A 23,693-nucleotide genomic window follows, 5' to 3' on the forward strand; every position below is an offset into this window, starting at 1 on the left:
GAACTTCACAATGCCACATGTCCAAATGAGACGCAATGGCGGTGAAGTAACTCTATTGAAGGTAAGGTATGAGATGACCTTAGCTTAATGGTGTTTTGACGAATTTTTCGTGACAAGCACCTTCCAACTGGTAAAGAAATGGTTGAGGACCAAAAAAAAAATTTGCTTTTCAAGTGCAAGTGGTGTTAGCGTTGGTGACTTAGAGGCTCTTTTCCCTCTATGCATTAGATTGAATACTGTTGAATAAAGTGGTGTTGACTGAAGTGTTCAACAAGGGATAAATTTTACGATAAAAGGGTAATCAAGTATTTGTTGCTTACAGAGAAGTTATTTTGGCCGAATGCGTTGGCCATGAGGGTTCTTATTGAAAGTAAAGAAACAACTGTTTAGAGTGGTGGTGTAGCAATCCTTTTGGGGTTAGTTTTGAGGAGATGGTGGACCTAATATCGGGTTCTGTTGAAGTAATTACTAAACTTATTAGTACTACAACGGTGGGAGAAACCAATATCTTAGATGATGCACTGGGGCATTTGTGTGGGACCGTATGTCATGCATTTGATGCATGTATGAACTAGGGGGTAAAGTATATCTCAGTTGTGGTCGTGTTGGATTTTGCGCTGTAAAGTTCACCTAATTTTCATGTTCCACCATTGTGAGATAAATACATTCTTTGTCTGAACCCCAAATTGTGGCATACCACTCATGGAAGCAAGAAGATGTAATTAATTTTCGACGGTAAGTTTTGGTGAGTGTGATGGGATGCGTGATGCGTCACTCTTGTGGTGGCAGTAGAGGTTCTCTACTGCCTTGTGCGTATATTAGTCGATTCTCTGGTGAAATTTTTGAGAGTAATTCTTAATCCAAGGTGGTGTTCTGTGGTGGTTGTGAACTCAATGAGTTAAGATTTCTTTATCGTGTTGCCGATACAAATATGGTCTTGAGTGGGTATCATGCACGACAACTTTTTATGATTATAATAAGATGATCATGAAAGGAGATTATTTTGTTGATTGGAAGGAATGGTATGTTTGTTATTCTAGCAATGCATTGTGGTGAAGTCATGAAGGTATTGTCGTGATAAAGCACGTTTATTTGAAAACCACTATGTGTGATGAAAGTAGTAGGCATGTGTTAATCATTGATTTGACTCATGTTAGATGTTGAGAGTTTTGACCATGCTTAGTGGTAGGAGCTAACTCATGACTTGAGGATAGTCTGTCAAATCGCAAGAGAGTGGTGAACTAGACAAAAGAGGGCGTCGACGCCTCCATGCTGAAAACATCATTATGTTTCGGGAGGATGATTATATTTTGAGTAGCTCACATGCGACTATTATTGTTAGGACATGTGACAGATTGTCTGATGGAGGAAGTTTGAGGTAACGGAAGATAGGTTGAGAGCTTGTATGCTGGATTTTAAGGTAGCTGTGAAATCATTTGAAATTGATTGAGTTCGCCTACAACGACAGTTACCATTCCAGCATCGGCATGGTACCCTATGAGGCACTTAAGGTAAACCATGTCGATCACCTATCTGTTGGGCCAAAGTTGGGTGTAGTGAGATTTGACAAGAAAGAAAAGTTGGCCGAGGTATGTTGGGCCTTTGAGATTCTCGAGAAGGTGGGAAAACTAGCCTTGCCTACTAGCATGTTGGACGTTCACAATGTCTTCTACATTTCCATGTTGAGGAAGTATGATCCTGATGTGTCGCGTATGTGATCGATCATAACACCATTGAGGTCAAGGAAAATACCACTTTTGTTTTGAGCCGGTTTGTATTTTGAATAGATCCACAAAGAAGCTTTGGAGGAAGGAAGTGGAGCTAGTCAAGGTATTGTAGAGCCATCATGATGAAGGTGATGCATCATGGAAGCTAGGGTCGGATATGAAGACGAGATACCCACAGTTGTTTATTGAGTGAACTTGAATTTCGGGACAAAATTCCTTTTAAGGGGGGTAGAATGTAATAACCCGAATTTTTAGAAACTAAATGTCGAGTATTTTCAAAGTGTTAAACTTGTGAAATTAATTCAAGACGACAATTGGAGTTTTACGACATTTCGAAACGAAAACGGAAACGTTCTCGGATCGTTTAATTAGAAAACGTAACGTTACCGCAACGTATAGATCGACTTTTATTCCGTCGCTCGGTTGCGAAAACTTCCTTCACGAAAGTCGTAGAGATCATCGATACGAATTCGTGGACACGTCATGCGTTCGAATCGGACGTCGGACGCGAAAGTTATTAACGTCGGAAGTTCATTTCCGATTTTGGAAATAGTATAAAAGGAAGGAGAGGAGATTAAAAATCAGAAAATCAGATTTTTTCTAAAAATCAGCTCGGGTACTGTTCACCCGACCCAAAATAAACCTTCTCCGGCCGATTTCTCCACCATCCGACGTCGCCTCGTGTCGTGCCACCTATCAAACTGACGGGCTCGACAAGCTCCATCTTTTGGGCTACGCCTTGCACTCCAGCGACAACCACACACGGTGTAGCAACCGCCGGAAGTTACTGCTGTGGCGGCGCCGCCTCCTCCGGCCACCATGGCTCGAGATTCTTGGGGGGTTTTGCTTGTCTCAGTCCCAGCAACATTCCCACAAAAGGAATCGAGCCAAATCGAAGTGTAAGTACCCGAATCAAAATTTCAATTTCTAGGGTTTGTGAATAGTGCCGATTTTATGTTCTTCGTTGTTTGGACTGTTTAGACTCGGATTTAGACCTTGGTGTCAACTAGGAAGTTGTTGGAAATGTTGTTTAGGTTGTGGTGGTGAAATTTGGTGATGATTGCTGGCGGTCGGTGAACAGTAACGCCGAGTGAATAGTGACTTTGAATAGTGATCTGTACCAGTAACTGTGAATAGTGATCTGTAACAGTAAAATGTGAATAGTGATCTGTAACGGTAAATGTGAACAGTGGCGTGGTAAAAACAGTACTATGAACAGTGTTTTGGTAAAACAGTAACTGTGTACAGTGGTTTAGTACAAACAGTGATTAGTAACATGAACAGTGTTCCGTGAACAATGTTTTATGAACAACATTTAGCTGTGCTGAACTCGTCACCTGATATTTTAAGTATCATTTTCTAAGCATTTATCGTGCTATTAGGTGACTGACGAAACGAGTGAGGAAATTACTTTCAGGGTCGTGGAAGTTGCACGCAGGAAAGAATGTGAGTAAAATCTCACTTATTTACGAATCTACCCTTGCGGTGATTCCAAGATTTTTGCAAGAGTTTTTAATATTGAATTACGACACGTATACAATATAGTGGATTACGTATATATATTGTATAAATGGTAAATATGTACATATATATATATATAGTTTGCTATATAATATACTGTTATGAATTCATTGGAATTGGTCATTTCGAATGACGAGAATTAAATGTTGAGCATGTGATGTGATTTTTGTACAATATGAGGTGTGATTATTGTACATGGTTTTAACATGAGTTTGTTAAAATGTTTTGTCTTCGGACGAGTTTTGTCTTCGGACGAGTTTTTGTCTTCGGACGTGTTTATGAAATATGACATGTATACGATATAATGGATTATATATATTGTATAAATGGTAAATATGTACATATATATATAGTTTGCTATATAATATACTGTTATGATTTTATCGTGATTTATGTCATTTCGATGACGAGATTTAAATATCGAGCATGTGATTTTGATTTGTACAATATGATGTGAGATTATTGTACGTGATTTTAACATTGAGTTTGTTAAAATGTTGATTTGTCTTCGGACATGATTTTTGGTACAATATGATGTGAGATTATTGTACGTGATTTTAACATTGAGATTGTTAAAATGTTCATTTGTCTTCGGACATGATTTTTGGTACAATATGATGTGAGATTATTGTACGTGATTTTTAACATTGAGATTGTTAAAATGTTGATTTGTCTTCGGACGTGATTGGTACAATATGATGTGAGATTATTGTACTTGTTTGGCAAGTCGGAACCTAGCCTTTGGCCGGGCGAAAGTTACGATACAGTTAGAGCTCTAGTCTGTCTGCCTTAGTACTGCATGTGAGGTAACAGGTGGTTATCTGCTCATGGGTACTCAAATTGTTTTGGATGTTGGGTAGCGGGTGGGCTATCCAATATCGGCGGTGTATTACGAGAGGGGTAACAGATGTGTACCAGCGTTCTTGGTACCCGTAATATAAATGCATTTGGGTAACCAGAAGGGTTACTTAATTTCTCATGAGCGTTTTATTTCATATTTCTTTGGGACGACCAGATGGGCCATCCATTGACTCATGAGTGCATTTATATTTGTTTGATTTCTGGATTTTCGTATATATTGATATGCGAGTTATATATTTTCATTTTACTCATACGAGCTGTAAAGTTTACCGGGTTTGTGTTTACAATCCCGGTGCACCAATTCGATGGTGTAGTGGATAACTCCGCAGGTGTGGATTAGCGGGAATTGACGGACCGCTCAGAGGACTTGAAGTTATTTATCTCCAGCTTGTGTGAGGATTTTGTGTGACTATGTTGTGAGTTTGTAGTGAGGATTTCGCAATTCCATTTGTTATAATATTGAATTATAATTTGGGTTGTAATAATCGGTTTAACTGAGTTGTATTTTGAACTCAGAGATGATCCGCTGTGGCATTTTAAATGATTTTGATTCGTTGAAATTGTTTGGTGTTTAACGACTTTGAAATTTTGAGTTTTTAAGCTCGAAATTTTGGGGTCATTACAGGTCGTGAGTACAGAATAGTCAGTAACTCAACATTGTGTGTTTTTGTGGGTTGTTGAATTTAACATACTTGTCTATACGTACGTACAAAATATGTATTGGATTTGGTAGAACGACATAGCAGACAAACAAGAACATATATAAAGTGTAAACACACACTAATTATATATAAACGTTTATATAGGTCATTGCATACACATGCAATTACCATCTTCTTTATTTAGGCTTCTACTGTAGTAATGAAAAACATACATAATTTCTTGTTGGTGACGGTGACGAAAACATACATATTGGTTGGGTAATTTCCTTGGGCTTTGACGTATATGTTTTCCTTTGAAACTACAGATCACGTACTTAATTATTGTTATTGTACCAGAACAGTTTGTGGAGATACTTAACGAGCTTTTCGTCAACTTGGAACGCCCTGCTTAGAACATCAGGATTGATGGGAGGATTGGCCCCAAAAACTGCATTGGCTATGGTGATGACTCCAGGGTTCTGGCTGCTAAGACCAGCAAGTGCTACGGCATTGTCGTGTCCAATGTTGAGTTGGAAGTGAATGAGACCAACTGGGAACACAAAAACATCTCCCTTGTTCAATACCTTGCTGATCAACCTGTTATCGGGATTGGAGGTGACAAAGCCAACGTACAGAGTGCCTTCCAACACTACGAGGATCTCTGAAGCACGAGGGTGAGTGTGAGGAGGGTTTAGACCTCCGTGCTGTCCATAGTCTATGCGAGCTAGGGATATCCCAAGAGTGTTCAATCCGGGGATTTGGTCCACGTTTACAGCTGTCACGGTTGAACCAACCGCATTTTCCGTCGGTCTCGGAATTTGGAGCCCGGAGAAGAAGAAATCTTATGCTTTGGCAAGCTTTGGATCCTGGCAGAACCTCCCATTCACAAACAGTCCTAATCGAACAAAAATAATTAAAGCAAATTATAGACGTCCTTAAAAGTTCAAACAAAGCAATAAAATTCAGATCGACTAACACTATACAATAGTAATTAATCCACCCTGGTAATCATGATGTGAACGTACTCGAGTCCGAATTGTTTACAAGTTTGCCACCATATCACTAAATTGCCTATGTTTCTGTAGTAATATTACAATATTATGTGCATGAGTGCATCACATATCATTCGAACACAGATAGTACGCTAACTTGACGAACAATCTTCATATGCTTCATGCAGTATGGAAGCCAAGATTGGAAAGTAATCCCAAGATTAAGTTTTTTCAATTCCTTAAAGAACCAGACATACATAGCTAGGAAACTTAATTATTTGATAAAAGAGAACATAAGATAGGTAATACCATCGGTGCTATTGATTGCTACGCAGAAGTCCTGTAGAGGACTGGGGTCTTGGGCAGAGACAAGGAAGGCTGCCAATGCAAAGATGGCAAGACTAGCAATAGGCAAATGAGCTCCTTTCATTGTTAACAAGGTTGCTCGATCTATTCTGCTAGCTAGCTAGGTTGGTTCTCTCGGACTTGTGTTTTCTAGATGAGTTGCTTTGAGGTGGGATGAATATCCTACGTTGGGCAAAGCTCTATTTATAGAAGAAAGGGGGTGTGAATGTGTGACATCTCAATATTTGGATCTTCTCTTCAGTGGTAGTAGGTATAATTACTTGGTTTGTAGATGTACCGTACGTGTAGAAATTAGCACTTTCTACTTTTATCAATTTGCGTAGGGGTACGTATTTAGCGTTTGGATATCTATGTATTATACACACTATAAATTAGATACGAAAGTAACGAAACATCTGTGAGAAACATTTTTCATTTAGCGAAAAAAGAGAGCATATAGTACGTTCATTTATTGAATAAACAAGTAGTTCGTTATCAAACTCAAGTTTTATTCTGTTTGATAATTAGGCATATAGATTCTGTTAAATTTTGCATAGTCTTCTTCTTCTTTTTTCTGAATGCAAATATAATCTTTAAAAGGTGTTGTAGGGGATATCAAAAAATAATAATTTGTTTCAGATGACCACGGGGGATTCTAGTTAGTTGCACCCCAAAACTTGTTGCAGCTCCTTTGCACCTCCATTTTACTTTTTAACAACTTAAAAACCTAAATATCTCCCGACCACTTACCAAACGTCACTTTGTTTCTGAACTATTCATGAAGGATTCAAGAAGCGGATCATGGATCTTAGACCGTCTGCACAAAATTAAAGGCAAACAATATAATGGTGGTTCGTGCGCTTGTCCTTAACATTTGTGTGTAGAATTAATGACTTTCATGCATGAAAGTACAAGTTTCTAGAATGTGGCAGACATCAGCCAAATTGTCTAACTACTAATCACTAATCTAAGACCCCCAAATCATTTATGTCAAAATCTAATAAACACTACCATATACCATGCAGTTATCTAAATCAGTAATAGAACCAAAACAATGTTGAACTCCTTAGACGAACTGGCAGGTGAAAATACCAAATGTCAATTCTTGGTGAGTGGATGGCCTAAAAACTTGAAAGAGGGATCTACTTTGATAGTGAAAACAAAAAGAAAAAACAAGAACAAAACAAAATAGATGGCCGTGAGGTACGTAGTAGGAGGTAGAAAGAGTAAAAGAAAAGAAATTCATTCACTTTTTCTGTTTTTCATTTACAGTAGCTATTTGACATGCATATTTTGTCATTTAATCATGACTTAATTAGGTTAATTAAAACTGAAAAATTGGCGGAGGTATACATAACAAGTTTTGTGGTGCGGAAATACAACTTCCCTATAACCATTTATGGAAACGAAAAACGAAAATGGTAAATTCCTCATATGTTATCTGATGTATGACTATTTAAACAATTTAGTACATGATGTATCAAAATTGTAATTACCCGATTTTTTGGGATCAATTTATTTAAATTTGTAGAAATTAATAAACTTTGTACGATTAATAAACCGCAATGTTTCGTCTTGCGACATTGTAAATCGGAAACGGAACCGTTTTCGGAAATCTTATTTAGAAAAACGTTACTTTTCAGAGACGTGAGAATCGACTTTTACTCCGTGGCTCGTTTCCGAGAACTTCCTTCACGGAAGTTGTAGAACGCGTCGATACGAGTCCGTGGGCACGTCATGCGTCCTAATCGGACGTCGTGTGTGAAAGATATTAACGACTGAAGTTATTTCCGATTTTGGAAGTTGGTATAAAAAGAGAATTTTTTGGATTAGGGTTTCCATTTTCGGAAACCCTTCACCCGCCTCCCTCTCGTTCTCTCTCTTTTCTCTCTCCCAGATCTCTCTCTCTCTCACAGAGAATGCCACCGGCGATCTCCCGACCCGGGCCACCGTGGTCATCACCGCCTGCCCCAGGAGCTCCGCACGGCCCACCGCAGTAACCCTCTAGCTCGACACACCTCGCCTCGCCGCCATGAAGCCGCGCGACATCTCAAGCTCTCCTGCGATCCTCTCCGCCGTCTGTGTCATCGCTGGCGAGGCTAGGGCACGGGGACCATCTCACCATCGCCGCTCCTCATCCCTGGCGCCACCGTGAAGCAATCGGAGCTCAAAATCAAGTCGTCGCCTCACCCTCTGCTCAAATCCACCGCGGCCTGGTTCTAGCACCTCTGACGAGCTCCATTGGTTCGAGTGTGTGAATTAGGTAAGGGTTCAATTAAATTGGTTGTTGAGATGCTTGTTTGTGATTTTGTGATTGAATTGGAGTGATTTTGGGGAAGATCGGAGGAGGAGGAGATGGAAGAGGTACCGCCGCCTAGGGCGGCGCGTGTGGGAGCGTGAGGAGGGTAGGAGGCAGCCTTGAGCCTTGGAGGGAAAATGGGGAAGAAAAGGAGGGGTTTTGGGCGGCGGTTCGAGCGGCGTGAGCTCCACGCGCTGCCATAGTGGGGAGGCGCATGTACCCCACGCGGCGTGAACAGTAATTTTAAAACAGTAAATTTTTGTAAAATTATTTTACGTACGGTGAATGTAAAATTATTTTACGTACAGTAAATGTAAAAAGGTAAATTACGTACAGTAATATAAAAGTAATTTTTTAAGGGTAAATCGGTAATTATTTACTGAGACAGTATTTACAATGGAATAGTACATGGATGTACATGAATACGTAAATAGTATGTGCACGTACAGAAATACGTGAATAGTAATTACATGAACATTAATTTCGTAAAAACCAGAAATTGCTGAACAGTAAAACATTAATATTGTTTCGGCATTTAAGGTTTTACGTAACGCTTCTAAATTCACTTTTTATATATTCTAGGTGATCGACACAACAAGTAAATGATTCACTTTTGGAATCGTGGAAATTACGCTCAGGATTATAAGGTGAGTAAAATCTCAATGTGACAAATCTACCCATGCGGAGATTCATGAGTACGCTAAATTTAAAAGAATGAACTATGATATGTATATGATAATGTGGATTGTGTATGTGTATAATTGGTAAAATAGGTACATATATATGGTTTGCTTTATTATATATTGTCGTAATTTCCGTTTGCGAATGAGTTCATTATAGCGTTGATATTTATCTATTTGAGTATGTCACTTTTTTTGTACAATATCATGTGATGATTGTTTGTACATGGTTTTAAGTTGAGTTATGTTAAAACGTTTTTGTGGTCTGTGGACCTGTCTTCGGACGTGTTGGCATGTCGGAACCTAACCTTGGTCGGGCGACAGTTACGACATAGTTAGAGCTCTAGTCTGTCTGCTGGGGTACTAACATGAGGAGTAACAGAGGTGTACCAGCGCTTATGAGTACCCATATTTTGGATATTAGGTGGCAAGTGGTTTCCCAATGTCGGGCGGCGTACTACGTGAGGGGTAACAGAGGTGTACCAATACTCATGAGTACCCGTATTATAAATGTATTTAGGTAAACATAGAGGTTGCCCGATTTCTCATGAGCACTTATATTTTCATATATTATTGGACAACCAGATGGGCCGTCCAATGACTCATGAGTGCATTTATGATTGATGTTTTATGTATTTTCTTATGCATTTATATGCAAGTTATATTGTTGTTTTACTCATACGAGCTGCAAAGCTTACCGGGTTTGTGTTTACAATCCCGGTGCACCTATGCGATGGTGAAGAGTTTAAAGTTGTTTCATTTTATCTTGTGGTGAGGATTGAGAGGATTTTACATTTCCATTTACTATAATGCTTGAATTATAAATTTTGTTTGTAATAATCAATTTAACTGAGTCGTACCATGAACTCAGTAATGATCCGTTGTGACATTAAAATGATTTCGATTTATTGAAATTATTTTAGAGTTTTTCATGGCTTCGAATTCGAGTTTCATACTTGAAATTTCGGGGTCGTAACAAAAACTAATAGTTCGGTACATTAAGTTCTCAAATTTAAGTCATTTTAGTACTTATGTCAATTTTGACCATATTTTCAGGGTTATTTTCGTCGTCATAGCTCTACTTTACTTCATTTTTCATCTTAGCTCCAAATTGCTTTTAAATTATCACCAAAGTTTGATAACTCATCCACTTAGCATATGTGATGATTTACATTATAAATTTCGTTATGTATCTATAAATTTAAATTACTTTTAGTTATAAGTAATTAAAATAATATTTTCTGAATAAAAAAATTAAAATTGCATAAAAACAATTTATTTCCTTTGCAGAAAATAGTTATGATGCAATAAGTGTGTTAAGAAATTTTTTAGATTTGATATATGCTAAGTGGAGTAGATATATCAATTTAATTATCTCCAAAAACAGGCAATTATAGGAAAAAAATAAAAAATGTGGATTTAATGACATTAGGGATAGAATGACGAATATAACCCTGAAAAAATAATCAAAATTGATAGAGGTACCAAATGGCTTACAAATGAGAATTTCAAGTATTAAATTGTCCATTTTCATACGTCATGTACTAAATTGTCTAAATAGTCATACATCAGGTACCATAAGAGAAATTAACTCCAACAAAAAAGTTTACAGAAATCATGTTGAATAGAAAGACTAAAACTTACTAGCGTATCTCATTTTTGGACTCTAGCCTGATTGTTCAGCACTTTGGTATTTTAGAATAATTAGTATTGTATTTTTTGTTTCCTTCCAAGTGCAAGCCCTCCATGGTTTGTTTAATCCCATTGACTCGAGGTGAGGAATTAAGAAAATACTTTCTAGTTTCTCAGGAGATGAAGACGATGATGATGATGTTGTACCAGATATTAATAGAGTTGTTAAAATAAAAATATCTGGTACAACATCATCATCATCGTCTTCATCTCCTCATAAAGAACCACCATTAAAACCAAGGTAATTACTAATTAGTGTTCCAATGTTTATCTATCACTCACTAATTACCATTGTAAGCTTGTCCCTCTAGATAAAAATGATTAAAAGTTAATTTATTTGATGGCGAGGCAAAAACGGAGGGATGAAATGATGTTACATGTCGTCATTTAATCAATCGAACAAGAAATAATGCAACTTCCTTCATCTTTCCCTCTTATTAATGAAAAGCCACAATGTCACCAAGGCCATCTCCGACCCATGGGCTATTGTGTCACAATTCTCAAAATTTGGTACACTTCATCTCCACCAATGGGTAAGTGTGCTAGAAAAATATGCCATAAGTAACCCGAAAATGTCAAAAACAGTCTTTTCGAGCTACTTCTGGCACATATGGGTCCCATCTTTAAAATTATTTTTATTGTTGTTTTGGTGAATGATTTTATAAATACATAACAACATTGTTTAATGAATATATATATTTCATTATTTGAGAAAAAAACTGTATTTTTCTTTGTTGAAATAATATACTACAACATTAAACTTGTTAAATTTGTATTTTCTATAATGTAATAACTCCTTAAATATATAACAACACTACCGATATAATACTAATAATTTTTAATGAACAAACAAACAATAATCACTTATTAAAATTAATAATTTTTAACTAAATTATAAATAAAAGCGGCAAATATAACAATCATTTAAAATAGAATGAATAGTTTCCTACTTTGTTTCTGTAAATAAGTACAATTAAAAATATATGCAAATGACTATTATTCGGATATATAGACTTCTACATTGAATAATCATGAGTACTAATATTTTTTAATCATTAAATATAATTTACGAAACTTAAATTAGTTGAGTTTTCATGTAATTTTAATTTTTATTAAAAAAATAAGATAAAAAGTAATTGTTCATTATAAGATAATTTTAATTTTTATTAATTTATTTTTCATAGGCAACGTAAATTATTCCTGCCATCCGATTATGCTTACTATTTCGGAAATGCCTACCAATACACCAAATGATCATAGTTACTAGTATTTTATAACTATTATTTATGTAACTTAAATTAGTTAAATTTTATATAATTTTAATTTTTATGAAATAAAAGTTTAAGTTTTAATATTTTTCATGATATATTCATTAAATTTATCATTTATAAAAATACAGTTGTAATTAAATGATAATATATAAATTAAAAGATACTAATACATTAAAAATTTATTAAAGGGTTACATTGTAACACACATAAAGTATAGATGATTGATGTCACATCAATAAATAATACTGATTTAGTGTGCCACAATGTAGCCCATGAGCTATAAATTATCCTATAGATTGGAGATGGCTTTATTCACATGAGTACTACTGTGCTGGATATTTAGAGTTTTATACTACAACTATTATCATCAAATTCGACCTTAATAAGTTCACTTCAATTAATATCGATCTCGTGCATTCAAATCACAGTGATCTTATCGAATATTAAATATAGGAAATTAGGAATTGAGTATTCTCTACTTATAATCGCTAGTCCTGCTTGCTTATTAAAGTTTAGTCGTTTAGACATGATTACAACTGACAAATGTAAGATCCTTCTTGTTGATCATAGTACAGGACAAAAATAAAGCCATAATCCTTGGGTAATTAAGGTTGTGTACTACAAACATTTGACAAGTACGTTACATCATTCTAACTGCTGGCCAGTGAGCTGTAATCATTTACCAATGACAGACACTATGAAAGTTCAAAATAAACTTTAATTTCATTAACATTATATCTAGGATTAGTGGAGATGATCAGAAACAAAACATAATGTTATCGTATGATTTTTCATGTGTTTACCAGCAGAAACGAGTTCAAAGTACCAAAGAAAACTCGAATTTTCTCATACGTTCATTATGCCGAACTCTGTCATTAGAGAATGAAAAAGAGTTTTTGATGCCCCCTACTTACATAATACCGTAAGTGCTAGATACTTGTATCCAAAAGCCACGGAAGAAAAATCTCACAGTATATCCTTAATTTGCAAGTGCAGAAATCAACTTCCACCTCAAGAAAAAAGAGGTTTTGAATCGAATTCCCTATGGATGACCTAATCACTGTGAGATTAATTAGGTGAGATTAATTAGGTTACTGCTTGCCATGCATGGTTATAAATGATGATTAGTACTATCGTGTTTATATTTGGTTTTTATGAAAATTAAACTTAATTAACTCTTAACTTAAGTTTGCGATATGTAAAAAGTTAATTACTTCAACTAAGTTATCACAAAAATTGAATAGGTTGCTATGCTAGGGTTTCCCCTTGCTGCAACCCTTTCAAGCACCCAAATGGGAGTGGCGGTTCTCTTGGGTTTGCGTCTCTACCACCATTTCTTACTAGGGACCTCTGTTGGCTCATAATATTCTTTCTTCGACCCTGAGTATGCACAATTCTTCTGATTACTGAAGGCGTGCATGGAGTTTTATGGCGTTGAGAGTTGACAGCTGCCGGCGCAGGAGTTTGTTGTGTTGTGAAGACGATTGCGCTTAGTAAATTCAAGTCGGGACAACCTTTCCTAATTGGTTTAGTGACTTTAGTCTATTGGTTTTGCTTCTTCGGCGTCGGTGGTGTGGCGTTGAGGTGCGGCCATGAGCATGGTGACTTAAGCGCTGTTTTCCTTGGTTGGACTGCGATGCTGCTTCCCAGAGGCGGTGGAGCTTTGGTTGTGGTTCTGGGTGCCAATTAAACTGTTCTGTGTCTTGAACCTGTGCCTTAAACCTTGGATTGGCTGGACCCTGTATCGGTTGCGAATGTAAGACCCATTAATTTTATGACTAAATGTTTGGCGAATTAACTTTCAAGAGACGAAAGTTAGGGTTTATCTAGAGCTATTCACTTTCAAGAGAATGTGTCCGACTAATAACTTAATTAATAGAGGCAAATTAAGCTGTTTTTCTTATATACTCTATTGACGTTGAGTCGTCGACAACAAAGAAGCAAGGATCTAGATTTTTTTTTTTTTGCTGGTGTTTGAACTTTGAAGATAAGGTTTGTCATATATGCAATTTTCGGTAGGGGAAAAAATTATAAAATTCCAAAATTATTAAGAGGTCAAAATACTATTATAGGAGGTATGAATAGAAGTATCATTTGATAATTAAAAAGAAAGTTTATAAGCAGCGAAACGGGAGAGTTTGCTAGGGCCGGACATACGAAAGCTATACAACCACATAAAGATTCACCGCCCCTAGACCCTAGTCAACTCAAGCAGTTTATGCTATCTAATTAAACTCATTTGCATGTACTAGTAGCACATATTGCAATTTTGCACTTTGAGGAGTACGTAGCAATATACTTTGAAGGCTCAATTACTATGGCATACATTAACACATTGAGGAAATAAAATTACTATATGCATGAAGGAATTATATTACTAGCGATTTTGAGAATTTATGTTGGGTAATTGTATACGCAATACACGCATGTTATAAATTTTTCTATCATTTTGGTCGTGAGGAGTTGATTACTCAACAATGTGTGATTTTGTGGGTTTGTTGGATTTATCATAATTTTCTGTACGCACAACATAGGTAATGGATTTGGATAGAACGAAATAACAGACAACCGGCCAAGAACATAAAGTGTCAACACAGACACAAATATATAAACAGGTCAAATTTTCATGGAGTTATATATATAGGTCATTGCGCGCGTACGCAATTAACATCTTCTTTATTTGGGTTTCTACTGTAGTAATGAAAAACATACATATTTTCTTGTTGGGGACAATGACGAAAAACATACACACTGGTTGGCATGGTTTCCTTGGCCTTTTACATATATCACATATGTTTTCCTTAATTATATATATGGATCACGTACGTGCTTAACTGTTGTTGTACCAGAACTGTTTCTGCAAATACTGAACGAGCTTTTCATCAACTTGGAACGCCTTCCTAAGAACATCAGGATTGATGGGAGGATTGGCCCCAAAAACTGCATTGGCTATGGTGATGACTCCTGGGTTCTGGCTGCTAAGAGCAGCAAGTGCTACGGCATTGACGGGTCCAATGTTGAATTGGAAGTGAATGAGACCAACTGGAAAGACAAACACATCTCCCTGGTTCAAGACCTTGCTGATCAACTTGTTATCGGGATTGGAGGTGACGAAGCCAACGTACAGAGTGCCTTCCAAGACTACCAGGACCTCAGAAGCACGAGGGTGAGTGTGGGGAGGGTTTAGACCACCGTTTGGTGCATAGTCTATGCGAGCTAGGGATATCCCAAGCGTGTTCAATCCGGGGATTTGCTCCACGTTTGCTGGTGTCACGGTTGAACCAACCGGATTTGCCGTTGGTCTCGGAATTTGAAGCCCAGAGAAGAAGAAATCTTTTGCTGTGACAAGCTTGGGGTCCCTGCAGAACTTTCCATTCACAAACACTCCTGAACAAAAATATTTAAGCATAAAATTATAGACGTCCTTAAACAAATTAGCAATCAATCCTTTGATAATTTAAGTACGTACGTGTGAGACATAAATTAAGTGTAATGTCATCAACTAAACATTTCGAGAAAAGCTAGTGTACTTAGTACTAACCTTAGTTTTCCTTTTCCTCGTGAGATTATATAATATACACGCATGAACGTATATGTACATCGATGATAGGCTAACAGTCTAACACTACAATAGTAAGCAACCCCGGCCCCTAGGAATCCCTACGTACGTGAACGTACTCGAGACCGATATATTTACAGTTTGCCACCATATCTATACTGTATTTCTGTAATTATACTACGGTAGTATATATGTGAGCGCATGAGTGCATCACATACCATTCATACATATAGTAGTCATAGTACGTTAACTTGACGAACAATCTTCATATTCGTCATGCAATATAGAAGCCAACATTGGAAAGTAACAGCCTAACAGGTAACTTATTTGATAAAAAGAGAATATAGAAAGGGGTAGGTGATACCAGGTAAACCGCTATTGATTGCCACGCAGAAGTCCTGTAGAGGACTGGGGTCTGAAGCAGAGACAAAGAAGGTTGCGAATGCAAAGATGGCAAGAGTAGCAATAGGCAAATGAGTTCCTTTCATTGTTAACAAGGTTACTCGATCTATTCTGCTAGCTTGGTTGCCTCGGACTTGTATCTCTAGATGAGTTGCTCTAAGGTGGGATGAATATCCAATATTGGACAAAGCTCTATTTATACTCGCGCGCGGGTAGTGGAAGTAGGTATAGATACTTGTTTCTATAGAAAATATGGTAAATATGGGTGAAAGAGAAAATATTATTTAAATCATAAACAAACAACAATAAAAAATAGATCAATAACATTAAAAGAGTATGTCACGTAAATTATATATCATATACATATAATAATTTATCGGTTTCTATAATTCTAAATGTACTGTACGTTTGATTAGAAATTAGCATTTCTACTTCTTTTATCAACTTGTGTAGGGGTATCTGATTGTTCTAGCACTTTGATGTTGTATTTAATTTTTTCTTTTCAAGTGCAAGGATTCCATGGTTTTTTTAATCCCATTAACTCGATTAGTGAGGAATTTATTTATAGTTTCTAAAAAAACGAAGTTGATGATCTCTAGATAGAATCTGTAACGCCTGGTTAGGAAACTAGCAGGCAGGTAGGTCATGAATCTCACATCGTCCGCAAGAGAGTAGAAGCTATGCTTATATGAGTATGGTCATCTTCCCATATTGAGGACGTGTTTTGGGGTGTTACCTCAAGAACAAAATCATGTAAGTCAGTGGTCCCAAAGTGGACAATATTTTCAGCTATGTGGACTGAGTTGTTATATATGGTATCAGAACCTATCTACGGCTGGAAGTGTGCAACGAGGACGTCGGCCCCTTAAGGGGGTGGATTGTGACGCCTGGCTAGAAAGCTAGCAAGCAGGTAGGTCACGAATCTCACATCGCCTACGGGAGAATGGAAGTTGTGTTTATATGCACATGGTCAGCTTCCCATATTGAGAACGTGTTTTGGGGTCTAACATCAAGAACAAAACCGTGTGGACTAGTGGGCCAAACTATGTGGACTGCGTTGTTACATAATTAATTGATAAATGTTTTTTTTTAAATAGATAGAATGGAGATGCTAAACGTGGCTAAATTTGTACTTAAGAGTACACATAAATATATCAGATAGTGCACACAGCATAAAACCGCACCATTAACCAAGGTAATTACTAATTAGTGTTCCAACGCTTATCTATCAGTCCTTATTGGGATTTTATTTCTGTTTTCTACACATGCAGCAGCCCACGAACGAAGTCTCTGACGTGCGTTTCCACAACTCCACCAGCACCTTGGAAGTTTGGTCATTCTTTTCATTCTTGGTGACATAAATAACATATCCAAGTTCTTGGGATAATTCTACGGGTACATAATTATCATACATGACCATTTAATCTCACTCTCACAGTCACACTCTCACTGCTTAAGGCAATTTTGTAAGAAAACGACATTGATCTCTTCTAGCTAACTAGCGCGCTCTTCAGTCTTCAGTTTGATGGATTAGGCAAGATCCAATTCGAAGCTAGAAATATGAACATAGTGGATCGACTTAAATTTGATTAGTGTGTATATGTATCCGAGGTCTATTAGCTTACTGATGGAGATCATGAAATTGTGAGAGCAATTCTTCTGGATTTAGGTATGATTGTATGTATAATGCCTCATAACATTCTTCCCACTCATTGTATGTGGGTGGGTTAGTGATTTGAAGGTTGTTTCTTCTTAAACTATATCTTTTAGATCGACTCTGGTAGCAACTAGCAAGAATCCAACATCATTGCTTGTATGGCGGGTCAACCAAACACAGTTTTCATTCTGCTTTTGCTCTGTTCCATATATTATTGACCAAAAACTTCCTCAAATGTTGGGTTATGCAATTCTCACTTCTGGTGGATGAGTAATCTGAGCAATTTAGCTTAAGGAGAAACCTTTTGTATTCTTTGCTCCGTGCGAGTTTCTCCTTTCACGTCTTCTAATCAATCCCCACACTTCAACCTCGTATTTGATCATTTCCAACCATCTTTATTAACCATGATTCTTTTCTTTTCTTTTTGACACGAAGTAAATTTTTTTATACGACTTATGACTTTCTTACCTGATAGCCTTTTGTTCCATACAAATGGTTGGATACAAGATAATCTTTGTTGCGAGACTGATTTTCACGCCCATCAATCTCCATATTGTTTTTGATCGATTAGAATTAGTGTGTTCATATAAGTTTGGCCAATAATATCATCTTTTTAATGCCTAATTAACAACAATCATATTCCTGGTGTACATGTGAATGACCCCATATAATACTACACCTCATACATAAACCTTCTTCTCCGGTCTCCACAACTCAGATCTCCTTCTTTCAGTCTCTTGTTAATATTAGACTGCAGCTGCATAAGATGAAACTGCTAAAGACGGGTGATGTTACCAAACGTCATCTTCTTGTGTATGCAACTGTTACGTCGGGATTTTGGCGAACCAATGAAGTTCTTTGTCACCTGTAAACTACAAGTACACAACGTTACAGGGTGAAGACCGGGCTGGCCCTCCAATACTAAGTCAGCTACAAAGATGAACATGTAGAGTTAGGTAAGAGAATATGTGTGACTTGTGAGTAGAGGCTTAGAGACTTACCTTTTTTTGTAGATATGAGAGGCCTATTTATAAAGGCAACAAGTGTGTGACCATTGAAATTACCCAACTGACTTTGCGGGGCTAACGATGCATGTAATAGGCTTTTGGGCCAATCAGACCCTAAAATGGCGAGCAATCACGATATTTAGCCCTCTAAAGGGTATGGTGCTAACAGCAACCGACTTCATAATAGGGGGAAGAAGGAAAAGGACATGAAGCAACTTGTTGCAAGTTGCACAAAAAGAAGGATACTTGTACCAAATTACCAATGTGAAACTATTAACATGCCATCTTCACTCTGATTCTCAACCCTATATGCAAGAACTGATACAAAACCAGCGGATTATACAATCTGTTAAGGAAAGTGTTGCCTGATGATAGCAAGTTCAAGAAACATGGACACCAAGTGTTTTACAACCAACACAATCTACCTTCGGTCAGACCTATGCACAAGTAACTCAAACATTAGCCATCACAAATCCATCACATAGTTAGCCGTGAAATCTTTCCCTCTTCCTGGAGTAATCTTTGATGAAGTCCGCACTGATGATCAGTAAACTCCTTGAACAGATCCTTAAGTTGCTTGGCTGTTGTGTATTCTCGACTCCCAGACATGATAGCCTTCAACTCATTAGTCCTTTGAGTTCTACACTCTAATGTTGTCTGTAAATAAAAAACAATTAAGAGAACCTTTTAGTGGCCAATTGATGCCTAATTTACATTCTAAAGGGTTTTAACTTGTCTTCTGCCTCTCTTCCGCATGGTGGGGTAAAAACAGGTTTTAAAAAACACTAACTGATTGTCGTGGCACAACAGATCACGTGTTTTAATGCAGAGACCAAAAACTGATCATGCTCAAACAGTATCTTACATAACTACAATATACAGAGTACAAGTTAACTTAAAGACAGCATAGTGATTGACCAATGAAGTCACAGTAACAAGAAAATTTTTAGAAAACAAACCTGATAAGTCTGCTTGAAGGTTTCAACTGATGCCCTTGTTGTGTCATTTGAAGATATTTTTTCAGTCAGAACCCAAGGCCTACATAGAATTAAAACTAATGGACATTAGAAATCAATATATAAAGCTAAAGGTTCAGAAACCTAAAACCAAATTAGTTTCCAGCTTTTTCTCTTTTCCTTTTATATAGGGAGATATAAAATCAGTAAAAAAACAGAGCTGATGATTCTAATCTGACCAACTTCGAATTTGAATATATACCTTCCTCTTGACGACATGATGATGCGATCTGGGCTTCCCAAAAACTCAGATAACTTATCGTGGTCCTTTTTGCTGTTCAACCTAATGGTTCCTGATGTATACACCTCTGATGGCTTACATGGAGAAACAAATGCTTGACATGATATTGAAAGTTTCTGGTATATGAATTCCATGATCGTAAATGATGAGATCCCCTTCTCAAGATTTTCAACATATATCATATTGGGAAGCCCTCCAATATCCATGTCATCTCCATCCCTTACAGAAGAATTGTTCATCATCTCTGCTTTGGAAAATGATAAATATTAGAGAAAGAAACTAATGCACTTCTACAGAACTGTATAGAAACATGTACAAACCTTTGGAAGACGAGCATAGAGTTACGGATCCCCTAGCACATCTTGTATCCTACAAACATGTTAATGAACTAGCATTACGACTCATATTTTATCACAGGGGATATCAAGGCGATCCAACAACTTCCAAGTTTTAACTATACATTTCACATACAGGCAGCCTCGCAATGAGTCCAACACACTCAAACTCTTAATTGTCTTCCAATCCTCTCTTATTGTATTTAAACAGTTGTGCACACTGTTTGAACATTTCATAAGACTTCATCAGAGAAATACAAACTTTCCTGTATCAATGCTATTCACTCTAGGAAGAAAGTCAGTAAAGATACAGAATTGAACCCAAATGGATAATTCTCACATGCCAATAAGCAGTAGACAATGCATTGTAAATCCAACACATATTATCAAGCAAAAGGCGGCAAAACCCCCCGGTAAGGAGCCTTACATACCAATAAGGTCAGAATATTGAATGGAGCAGCTACAGAATGCATTGTTCAAACTCAAGTCATATTCTATAGTCAATCTCACCAGGCAGTTATATAATAATGCATTGTTCATCCAACTTAATTCATGGTACTTAAACTAAAACACTTCAAAACCGAATCAAAATTCCCACATTATTCAAATTTGCCTTGCAAACCTGCGAAAAAGAGCTCCCTTTGCGCCTCTTCTTCCTCCTCCTACTACTACCCTCGCTCTCGCAATCGCCGCCACCTCTCTCACCGCAACTCCCAATGGAATTGGAAAACGTCAGCTCAGTCCTCTCAATCTTCTCCTTGGCCGCATTAACAAACTCAGTCAACGCCGGGTCAATCTCCTCGTCCACAACAGGCAGCCGGACTCTGCAAATGTCCGGAAGCTCAACCACCGTGAGAGTCCCTGCTTGCGGGCCGTGAATCCACTCCAGTATAAAGCTGCATGTGCACTCCTCCACTCCATTCACCACCTTATGCTCCTTATGCACAACCTAATAGTCAAATCACAAGAATCACAGCCTAAAAATCCAGAGGCATTTTCACAAACACTTGGTGTGCATAGAGAGACTTGAGGAAAAGACGAAACTGACCCCGTCGATGAAGGCGTCGAAGAAGCGGCGGTCGTCGGGCTGGAGGGAGCGGGAGGCGCAGACGAGGAGGCCTTTGTCGACGGAGGAGCACTCGGAGTCCTGGAGCTGGAGGGAGCGGCGGCGGACGCGGGAGAGGAGCGCGTCGAGGTCGGTGGAGGTGGTGACGTCGGCGAGGGTGACGAACTCGTCCTGGTCGTCGGGGAAGGTGGCGAAGGAGACACGGAGGCGGAGGCCGGTGGAGGTTTGCTCCGTGAGGAGGATGGCGTCGTACCAGGCGTCGTCGCGGTGGGATTTGAACTCTAACGCCATGAGAGTGTGATCACAGTGACTGCGTGAGGTGTGGGTGATCGCTGGTTTTAAGGGGGGCTAGAGTGCGACGTGTTGATCGTGTGTGCGTCAAAGGTTGACGGTCAAGGTAATTAGTGTTGACGGTCAAGTTGTTAAGTAATTTATGATTACGTATTTATTTCCAAATTTTACTTTTTTGTACGGTTAACCTACTGTATACAAGATGGCATAAAAGGACTATCAATGACACAAACATGAAATTGCTGGCATGACAATGTGATGTGTCGTCATATCACGTAGGATTGCAGCGTCAAATCTGGCGCATATTGTGGCGTAAAAACATTTTCCTCTTCACAATTGGTTTTGATGTGGTAAATTTTCTTGAAATATATAAAAGCAGAGCAAAAACCGATCAACTTGTTATCATCTTTAGTTGTATGCGTCTTTACATGTAGTAAAAGTTTTACCATTATTCGGAAAACTTTCATGATTAAAAGCAAATGTCGATGTCGTAAGCTTTAATTTGATATAAAGTTTGTAGCAAATGGTTAATAAATGAGTAAGATATGAAAGTTGTGAAAGTTGCATTAGTACGTTCCCCACGAGTTTATTATTCTAATTTTTTCTGTTTTTTATTTCTAAACATTTTTGAGTGATTCAAGGACCCGTGATTTAAAACCGTAATTTGAAGTACTTTTCACAAGGATTTTGATACCGATATTGTTTTGGACAAATTCAAATTTTACCATGTACGAAAATATAGTTTTTTTTTTAGCAAAACATAATAATTTTCATTTTAAACTTAATTACACACTTTGATAAATCTTAAAAGATAAAAAGTGTTAAGGATGTGAAACGCACTTACTCTTGAAGTTTCAAAGGTGAAGTGAAACTTATACTATGGATTCAAGGTTGTCTCTACCAAAGAGACTACTTCTCAAAAGAAAAAAGAGTGATTGTTAGAATTTGAGTGTGAGAAAAAATTAGTTGGAGTTTGCATCAACTAAAAGAGCAATAGATCAGCATGAATTATGGTCTTGAGGCATGAAGAGATTGGTTTGCAAGAATTGCAGCTCACAAATAAATATATATATATAAATATATATATAGGCTAAGAAGAAGCACAAAAATTCAATTCTCAACAATATATCTTAACTTATAAGACCAAGTATAAATGTGAGTGTGTATGCTAGCGAGTTAGAGTGATTAGTCGCAAGAAAAATCAAATAGTATGATGGGGCAAAATAAAAGTTTTGCTAGCAATTGCATCTCATACGTATCGGCATGGCATTTAGATTGTACATATATATAGATATAGCGAACACCATTATATATGTATTACTCAATGTAAAAGGTAAAAGAATATATGATGATTTTCTTTAATAAGATTTATATATTTACGGTCGTGCATGAAATAAGCTCTCTTAGTACTAATCCTAAATTGACTACAAATATTGAGTATATGGAAGAAATTGAGCTAAGGTATTCCAGTAGTTAACTCGTACTTTAATACTTACGAAAAATGATCTGTCTCTGTAAGTATGAATTTGTTTTTGTTCTGATCATCCTCACATTAGTCACATAATCACATCCTATTCTATGTGTGAGTAATGGGTTCATGAAAATTCCTTCCTCGAGCTCAATTTTAAATAACTGATACGTAACGCCCATGTGTTTGACGGCGATGATGTACGGCCTAAATAAGTTTCAACAAAATCGACAGTTGAGAGAGAGGGAAAGCAACGCGGGCAATGCATGGCAATTGGCAAGGGAGTATGGGTCTGCCATCCCCGTCACCCTGACAAGTTTGACGATTGATTCTTTCTTTCTTTGTTTTCTCTTTAACAGCTTTTTAGCTTTTTTGGCCGACTTTTGTTAAAAAATTCTATTACCACCATAATGGCCCTGTCTTATCTTTCTGGCTTCTTTTATGGAGCCGAGCTAGCTAAGCCATAAAGCCAAAGAGTTGCTTTGTCATGTTTCAATTGAGCAACGGTAAGAATCATGATTTGCTCTTTCTTTCTAGGGATGAATTGGTAAAAACTAAATATTCAAGGTGAGAATTGGCAAGGTCACATGCTACAGCTATTTTTATCCGAGGAAGATAAACG

At 37.3% G+C, this 23,693-nt stretch overlaps 3 protein-coding genes and 1 long non-coding RNA gene across 4 annotated transcripts; 1 reads left to right on the forward strand and 3 right to left on the reverse strand.

The window, feature by feature from the left end:
• The first annotated feature begins 2,372 nt into the window (after positions 1–2,372).
• LOC126788854 (uncharacterized) lies at positions 2,373–4,585 on the forward strand. The gene is made up of 3 exons (XR_007671439.1): positions 2,373–2,626; positions 3,110–3,173; positions 4,424–4,585. It is a non-coding gene; the product is annotated as an uncharacterized LOC126788854 (long non-coding RNA).
• Positions 4,586–5,085: 500 nt separating this feature from the next.
• On the reverse strand, positions 5,086–6,172 carry LOC126786161 (germin-like protein subfamily 1 member 20). Its single transcript, XM_050511901.1, is given in 2 exon segments — positions 5,086–5,645; positions 6,052–6,172. Coding segments are annotated over 2 exon segments (681 nt in total).
• An 8,520-nt stretch (positions 6,173–14,692) lies between these two features.
• Positions 14,693–16,111, reverse strand: LOC126785715 (germin-like protein subfamily 1 member 11). The gene is made up of 2 exons (XM_050511340.1): positions 15,953–16,111; positions 14,693–15,416 (listed from the first exon to the last, which is right to left on the reverse strand). Exons 1-2 carry the CDS (start codon positions 16,074–16,076, stop codon positions 14,860–14,862), a joined length of 681 nt encoding a protein of 226 aa, XP_050367297.1. The 5' UTR covers positions 16,077–16,111; the 3' UTR covers positions 14,693–14,859.
• A 2,769-nt stretch (positions 16,112–18,880) lies between these two features.
• LOC126786819 (uncharacterized) lies at positions 18,881–21,663 on the reverse strand. The gene is made up of 6 exons (XM_050512768.1): positions 21,295–21,663; positions 20,869–21,195; positions 20,232–20,280; positions 19,873–20,155; positions 19,614–19,692; positions 18,881–19,311 (listed from the first exon to the last, which is right to left on the reverse strand). Exons 1-6 carry the CDS (start codon positions 21,601–21,603, stop codon positions 19,132–19,134), a joined length of 1,227 nt encoding a protein of 408 aa, XP_050368725.1. The 5' UTR covers positions 21,604–21,663; the 3' UTR covers positions 18,881–19,131.
• Between the last annotated feature and the right edge of the window lie 2,030 nt (positions 21,664–23,693).

Source organism: Argentina anserina, chromosome 3 (genome assembly GCF_933775445.1).
Source record: "Argentina anserina chromosome 3, drPotAnse1.1, whole genome shotgun sequence".
NCBI classification, from domain to species: domain Eukaryota; kingdom Viridiplantae; phylum Streptophyta; class Magnoliopsida; order Rosales; family Rosaceae; genus Argentina; species Argentina anserina.